The sequence below is a fragment of the Crocuta crocuta genome, unplaced genomic scaffold (assembly GCF_008692635.1).
Source record: "Crocuta crocuta isolate KB4526 unplaced genomic scaffold, BGI_CrCroc_1.0 scaffold35, whole genome shotgun sequence".
NCBI lineage: Eukaryota > Metazoa > Chordata > Mammalia > Carnivora > Hyaenidae > Crocuta > Crocuta crocuta.
In genome coordinates this window covers 8807879-8815780 of record NW_027530625.1, presented here as the reverse complement: position 1 = coordinate 8815780, position 7902 = coordinate 8807879, and the positions used below count along the sequence as shown (strand labels likewise).

The following is a 7902-nucleotide window of genomic DNA, read 5'->3' as shown; positions in this document are numbered from 1 at the left end:
GGGCGGGGGGGCAGGGGAATGGGGCTTCACAATGTCGCATTGTGAGCATGGGGGTTGGGAGGCTTCCGGTTGTGTGTTGCCTCATGTCAGCACGGCAGTGTGTAAACAGCAGCTGCCGTGTCGAGGCCGGGTGTTCAGGCCTGGCTCTGCTCCCCGTGGGGCTGTGGCCGCCGCCTGGTCTCTGAGGCTAAGGCGTGACTGGCTAGGTCTCCGAATCAGCTTGTCACCTTCAGACACCCTGGGACAAGGGGTTTGTGCGTAATTGGCTGTGACGACAACAGGGTCAGAGGATGATTTTGTTTCTCCAAACATGAAACCAGCTCTCCTAAAGCTGGTTTTATGGCAAGAATCTTGTAGCTCCGGTCCAGTTGGACCTGGAGGCTGAACCTTGGCTCTACCACTTGTCACCTTGGGAAAGTGATGTAGCCTCTTGAAGCATCTGTTAGCCGTTCTGTAAAATGGGAATGAGAATAGCAGCACCCACCTTTAAAGCGTGGTGGTTAGAGAAGTAACGTGACCACGTGCGCAGTGCTGGTTAGGTGGTCAGTAGACTTGCCTCATGTGTAGGGACCTTAATCAATAGCGATTGTGAGAGGTCTTATGCCAGGCCTGGTGGTTAGGATTCTGGAAGGTCCTGGGGGCATCGCTGAGAAAGTTTCTTCCAGCATCTTGTAACCTGTTTGCTAATGTGAAATTGGTGACCTTTGACCTTGAGCCACGCTGGACAGTTGTGAGCTGGTGGACGCTGGGCCTGGGGTTCCGGTGTCAGGGTGGCGTGTGGCTGTCCACGTGAGAAACCGCGTTGTGCGTTACGCTTGAGCCTCACCACCCGCGTCGGCAGGCAGCTGAAATGATCCCATCCTTGGTCTCCGTCAGAAAGACCAGCTGAAGCTACAGGAGAAGGACATCCAGATCTGGAAGGTCAGCCTCCAGAAGGAGCAGGCCAGAAGCAGTCAGCTGCAGGAGCAGCGAGACACCATGGTGAGCCAGCTGCACAGCCAGATCAGACAGCTGCAGCACGACCGAGAGGAGTTCTACAACCAGAGCCAGGAGCTGCAGGTGCGGGGGGGTTGGGGGGGGAGGTGCTGTGCATCCCAGCCAGCCCGCCAGCTCTCGCTCTGACGCCGTGGGACGCGATTTCACGGAAGGCAGGGCCTCCCTGGCTCTCCTGGTTCCTACAGACTCCCTGAGCGTCTGGGGAACTTCCTGGCATCCCGCAGCCAAGAGAGCAGATCCGAACGACTTAGTGTGCATGTCTTGATGACACGGTCACCGTTTGAAAATTGTACTCATAAACTTAAGGGTTTTGTTTCTTTAGTTTTTAAATGGTCATGATTATTGGCCGGTGCCATGTGTGCCCATCTGGCAGTGGCGGCACCTCAGTCCTTGGAATCACATTGGAGACTGACACCCTCATTGCCTGTTTCCCGCTAGTTTTCACAGGGTGGTTTTTCTCCCTGCAAGCACCTGAACCCTGCTCTGCAAAGATACGGTCGCCCGTAGGCACCAGCACATCTCATACCAACACGCTGCACTTCCTCTGGCTTGTAGTGCGCACGGTGACCGACAGGTGTCACTGTGTCCCCCTCAAACATTCACAGCCTCCTCATGGCACCACCCTGAGGCTGCTGTGTGGCCCCACGGCTTTCAGGTGCAGAGTTTGGGATCTGAGATCTTTTTGTTCCTTTGCTACAAAGGAACAAATCAGGAACTCCAGAAATCAGCCGTAACTTAATTTTTAAAACTAAGAAGCTAAGTCTCAACGGCCCAAGCATAGCAGAGCAGTAGAGACACTGGGCCTTCCCGCGTGTCTGTGGGCCGGTGCCATGGCCTGGCGGTTTTGTGTAACTCCGTGGCACGTCTCTTTGGGCAGACGAAGCTGGAGGACTGCAGGAACATGATCGCAGAGCTGCGTCTGGAGTTGAAGAAGGCCAACAGCAAGGTGTGTCACACGGAGCTGCTGCTCAGTCAGGTCTCCCAGAAGGTAAGAAGTGGGGCCGTCGGGCTCTGTTCTCACACGGCTTGCTGACGCTCTTCCTTCAGACGGGGCCTGTGTGCCCGCGGCGGGGGTTCCCAACAGGGAGCAGGTCGGTGTCCTGTCCCGCCCCCCAGGGGACACTGGGCAACGTGTGGAGGCATTGTTCCAGTTTTAGTGGATGTGCTGCTGAAGCGAGCGTGTACAGAGCCTTTTTTGGTTCTCCCGACATCGAGGGGGCAGGGGGCAGGGGCCCGGGTGCTGCTAACCAGTGCCCAGGACAGTCTCCAGAGCTGGCTGGCCCGAGCCAAGTGGGGGAGGGGCAGGGAGAGGGAGACACAGAATCTGAAGCAGCCTCCAGGCTCTGAGCTGTCAGCACAGAGCCCGACGCGGGGCTCGAACTCACGAACTGTGAGATCATGACCTGAGCTGACTGAGCCACCCAGGTGCCCTGGAACTCTTTTTTAAATCCTAGTTTACGTAAACTTGAAATGTTGGTTCTCAAAGATCTCTTGAGCTAGGATCCCTCCTCTGTTGGGATTCAGTGCACTGTGTAGAAATCACTTATGAATAAAATAAGTGAGTTTTCCTGGGCTTTGACCCAGGACATCATGTCCCTGCGGTGACCGTTGTGTCCACGCCTGTCCCCTCCAGGCATGTTGTGGGTGGCCACTCTGATGTAGTACATCTGACCCACTTCCCTTTTGCACAGCACAGTTTTGCAGTGCTTTTCTGCCCATCGTTGCCCGTGGGTGCCTGCCTCCCCACCAGCCACTGTGTGAGGGAATTTGAAACCGAGGGAGTGGTTTGTTGTGCCCAAGCCCTGAAATCATGGGCTCCTAGCAGGGCCCTGTTTGATGCCCACTGGCCGGTGTTGTGTCGCGGGGTCTTTCACTTTGCCTGTTTCTGTGCTGTGGTTATAGCTCTCGAACAGCGAGTCGGTCCAGCAGCAGATGGAGTTCTTGAACAGGCAGCTGCTGGTTCTTGGGGAGGTCAACGAGCTGTACCTGGAGCAACTGCAGAACAAGCACTCGGACACCACAAAGGTGCGCCAGGGTTCGGGGAGCCAGGCCTGGGGGCGGGGGGTTACTCTTAGGATGCATTTGTGCAGACTGCCCAGAGTCTGCGCAGCGTTCTTGCCGGCCGTCTGCCCCATCGCTGGCCTCTGGGGTGAGCATTTTCCGCCATCACGTGAGCTTACTCCCCCCAGTTGGCTCGCTGTGAAATTAAGTCAGGGGCAAGGGAAAGTGCCCCGTGGGAGTTGGTACAGAGTGGCTGGTAGAGAGCTTCTCTTCTCCTCCCGTGCCCGCCCCGAGAGACAGTGGGTGAGAGGCAGAGGAGAGGGATGGGGAGCCAATTCTGCTGAACATAACTCAGGACCGTGGGTATATACTAGTGTACACAGTTTTTCTTCCTTTTAATGTTGAATTTAATTTCAGCGGACGGCGGTTCAGTCCCGGCAACAAGGCCACAGCTCGGGAGGACCTTACGTTAATTAGCGCCTCCCGGCGGTGCCGAGGCAGACGTTGTTTGTCATTTTATAAATAGCCTCAGGTAACGGTAGCGAGTGAGTTGGGAAGGAGTTGGAATGGAATTTTAATAGTGAATGTTCAGATGCTTCCTGTCACTAACTTCTCCATCACACACAGGCTTTCTTTGTAGGATTTCTTGGGCTTGTGCTTTATAAAGCATCTTTTTGGGCCAAATGTAGAGACTGGTCTCAGGAGCAGAGAGAGATGATTTTCCTAATAGAGTCACTCCTTATTCCTCAGCTCCTCTCAGCTCTCAGGTTCTGACTTCCTTTAGTAGGACGTTAAGTGTGGAACTTTCTCTAGAAATCAGCTACCAGTCATTTTGGAAGTATAATGGGCTTGGAAAAGACAAGGAGGGAACACACCTAAAGGACCGGAGAACTCTGAACATCCTTATTACTCACATGCATTCCCGGTGCCCCCGAGAGTGCAGCTGGGCTGGCCTCTGTGCTGCTGTCCTTCGGCTGGACGGCTTATACTCTTGGGATTCTGAGCAAGCCACCTGGCTTCTCTGGGCCCTGTCTCACCATCCCTGAAATGGGCGTGCTGACCCTGACTTGTATCGGTCAGGACGCCTGCCGCTGTAAGCAGTAACAACAAGACCAGCTAAACCGGCTTAACAGTAAGGAGTTGTGTTAATTACGTCACTTGGCAAGACGTTCCAAAGCAGCTGAGCCCCCGGTTGGTCCACTCAGCAATTTAGGGACAGCATCAGAGAGCTCAGTTCTGGGACACCTGGCTGGCTCAGCAGGTAGGGTGTGTGACTCTTGATCTCGGGGTTGTGGGTTCGAGCCCCACATTGGATGTAGAAGTTACTTAAAAAAACAAAAATCCAAAACCTAGTTCTTCCTGACCCACCGCGGCACCCTTGTCCCCGGGCTGGCTGTGCCGATGGCTGCAGGGTGTGCACTGCAGGTGTGGCGGTCACAGGTAGATGCCACAATGCCCCACGGAAGAGGAGAGGACGCTTCCTGAGGGTCTCACACCAGACTTCCCACCCTTGTTACTGGCCAGGGTTGTGTCATGCGCGTCCATCCCCAGTCAGTCATTACCTTGAACCTGTCAGGATTTGCCCTTGGACCTGGAGTAGGCTTCCTCATGTTTAGTCAAGTCGGGGGGCGGGGGGGAGGCAGGGTGGGTGTCGAGCATGGCTGGTAGGAGTCGGTGTAGCACCTCATTAGGTGAGTGGGAGGGTTAGTGGAAGCACATGGCTGTTCCGGGTCAGTACTTTGATTCTCCATAAAGAGCTTCTGCCGTTTATGAGAAAGGTCCAACTTGCTCACTTAACGTGTGCAAGTCTTAGGCATGGCCATATGACCTAGTGCCCCGTTCTGAGCTGAAATCTACGCAGTTTCACGCCAAGAAAGCATTCACTCTTCACCTTCATGACTCACCTACACGGAGGCTCAGCTCCTTGCCCCTGGTGGTTTATCTGTTTAAGAAAAACAAATACATGTAAGTTATGTGTGTATCTTTCCACAGTAAAAAAGCATAACACAAATGTAATACGTGCTTGTTAGACTAGTGTTCTTTCCATGTTTTTTCCGAGCGTGAATGTGCACTTGCCCTGGGTTCAGCTCATTTAGTCTGTCTGCAGGCCGGCCATCTGCCTGGCGGGATCGGCAAGCCTTGTCGGGGCATCTGATCTGCCAGTGCGGCATTGCCTGAGCAGCCCTGCCCGGCCGCGCCACGCCCGCCAGCTTTGTCGTGTGAGGGGGGAAGAAGCTTAAAAAAAACAAAAAACAACCACCAGACCTGCAGCACCACCACGTTGAAGCAGTAACTGAATGTTGGTAGTTTCATTTGATGCTTGTGAATGTCAGTGTTTACGTAGTTGATCCTACTATTCATGTGGTTTTATAGTTTGCTTTTAAAAATCTTCTTACTGATACATAAACCTGAAGTTTACCAGAAACTTAGAAAATGTGTTTTAACTCACTTAGCTGTTTTCCTGACATGAGACTTAACAGTGTTCCCAGTGTTTTGCCCTTCTCAGTATTCTGAGATGATTATTTTTGTGCCCACATGTCTGTTTGTGGTTCAGGTGATTTTCTCAGGGGTAGATTTCTAGGAAGGGGTATTAGGTTAATATGTAACTGCCAGCTTACTTTCCAAAAAGTTGTACTGATTCAGATTGTCACCAGCAGTGCCCCAGAGCAGCTTCTCAACGCTTATCGCCTTGATTTTCCAACATGGATGTGGCATGTTCGTTTTCTAAAAGGACTCCAATCCCCCTGTTTTGTTTTGGTTTTTTTTTTTTTTACTTTTTAGGAAGTGGAAATGATGAAAGCTGCATACCGGAAAGAACTAGAAAAGAACAGAAGCCACCTTCTCCAACAGAATCAGAGGCTCGACACCTCCCAGAAACGGATTTTGGAACTGGAATCTCACCTGGCCAAGAAAGACCATCTTCTTCTGGAACAGAAGAAATATTTAGAGGATGTCAAACTCCAGGCAAGGTAACTCCAGCGGGGGAAGGTTTCTGCAGTGCTGTGTTCTTGTGTAAGCAAAGCTTCCTATATTCCGGGTGGTCTGTGTTTCAGAGGACAGCTGCAGGCGGCAGAGAGCAGGTATGAAGCTCAGAAAAGGATCACCCAGGTGTTTGAGTTGGAGATCTTAGATTTGTACGGCAGGTTAGAGAAGGACGGCCTCCTGAAGAAACTTGAAGAAGAAAAAGCAGAAGCAGCTGAAGCGGCAGAGGAAAGGTAGGAACGAAGAGATGGTGCCAGGATCCTGGGACATAAGAAACAGTCCCCCGGGGTCAGGCGGGGCTGCGGCGCCTCGATTTCCCTTTCCTCATGGCGCCCAGCGGCCTCTCTGCGTCCCTGTCCTTGGCCCCGATTGCTGGATGTGGTCACAGAAGTGCTCGCACGTGCGATCACCATCTGCCGTCTGTCATTGTGACGTGGTTTCTCTTGCTGTGACCTCACGCCAGGGCTCTCCGTTCTGAAGCGCGGTGTTTAGTGTCCGCGTGTGCGCCTCTGGGACGCAGGCACTGCCGACACCACCCCTTTTCTCCTCCCTGGGTTTTTTACAGGCTTGCCTGCTGTAAGGACGGCTGCTCGGATTCTGTAACAGGGCACAACGAAGAGGCATCTGGCCACAATGGCGAGACCAAGCCTCCCAGGCCTGGCGGTGTGCGGGGCGGCGGCGGAAGCAGAGGGAGCGGCAGTGGCGAGCTCTCGACTCCAGAGAAGCCCCCCAGCCAGAGGGCAGGCCCGTTCAGTAGTCGGTGGGAAACTACCATGGGAGAGTCCGCCACCAGTATCCCGACCACCGTCGGGTCCCTTCCCAGTTCAAAAAGCTTCCTGGGCATGAAGGCGCGCGAGTTATTTCGTAATAAGAGTGAGAGCCAGTGTGATGAGGACAGCGTGACCATCAGGAGCCTTTCTGAGACGCTCAAGACAGAACTGGGCAAAGACCCGGGTACGGAAGGCAAGGCCCCCCTGAGCCTGGACGGCCCGCACCCCTCTCCCCCGACCCCGGACAGTGTTGGACCGCTGCACATCATGGACTACAATGAGACTCATCACGAACACAGGGAAGGATGATGGTCAATCAGTGTTAACTCGCAGACTGCTGGCGTAGAACAGGAGGTGTGGATGCACGTTCCCAGGCCTCCCTATTTCCAGGGCCCGGGTGGCTCGCTCACGCCGTGGAAATGGGGTGGGGGTCCTTTTGACAGCTGACTGAATGCAGAACGGTTTTTGGATCTGGCATTGAAATGCCTCTTAACGTTCCCCTCAACCCATTCCTTGCCCTGTCTCTCATTGACCCGGCAGTGTGGACTAACCCCAGGGCCAGTTCGTGCCCCTCAGTGGCTTTATTTTCTGCCTTCCCCCCCAGTGGTTGCGCCCTTTGAACGTGTGCAATATGAGGCCAAATTTAATCTTTGAGTCTAACACACCACTCTCTCCTTTCCTGAAACTCAGAGAACGGGTTGGCTCTCTGTCAGCCCGGGTAACTGGCGGTGTTGCAGGTAAGTCTGGTTTTGTGCCTCTCCATGAGGGACAAAAGGCTGGTCGCCTTCACGTCGAAGCTTTTTTACAGGAGACTTTTGCGCTGCTTTTGGTTCTGAAGTTCAGCATCTAAAGCAGCAGATCTAGCAAAGGTTTATTCACCCTTCACGTTCTGCTGGTGGTTCTGATAAGCTTCCTAGAAAGTTCTGCGAGAATTCTGGAGCAGGCACCGTGGAGTTTACCCTCCCCGCCCCTCTCAGAATGTCTGTCTCTCCTTCCCCGCTACCTCTTATTTATTTGGCGTTTGTTCGAAAGCAGCGACTGTTCTGATCAGGCTTGTGTGAGGGTGGCGACACTTCTCTCTGCAGGAGGGGAGGGTGGTGGCGGCTCGGGCCATTGCCCGAAAAGCCCTTGTGGACGGGGAGCCGCCCCTCGG

The 7902-nt window shown here is 53.7% G+C and overlaps 1 protein-coding gene across 5 annotated transcripts in view; it reads left to right on the top strand.

Annotated features, from left to right (window-relative positions):
* TSC1 (TSC complex subunit 1) overlaps positions 1–7409 on the top strand; it is a 46723-nt gene extending 39314 nt beyond the window's left edge. For all 5 annotated transcript variants that reach the window (XM_077768428.1, XM_077768431.1, XM_077768430.1 and 2 more), the window contains 6 exons: positions 877–1059; positions 1874–1984; positions 2899–3021; positions 5779–5966; positions 6051–6212; positions 6545–7409. In XM_077768428.1, the coding sequence (XP_077624554.1) occupies positions 877–1059; positions 1874–1984; positions 2899–3021; positions 5779–5966; positions 6051–6212; positions 6545–7058 (1281 nt within the window). In that variant the 3' untranslated portion in view covers positions 7059–7409. The remainder of the gene's footprint in view (positions 1–876; positions 1060–1873; positions 1985–2898; positions 3022–5778; positions 5967–6050; positions 6213–6544) is intronic.
* The last annotated feature ends 493 nt before the right edge of the window (positions 7410–7902 follow it).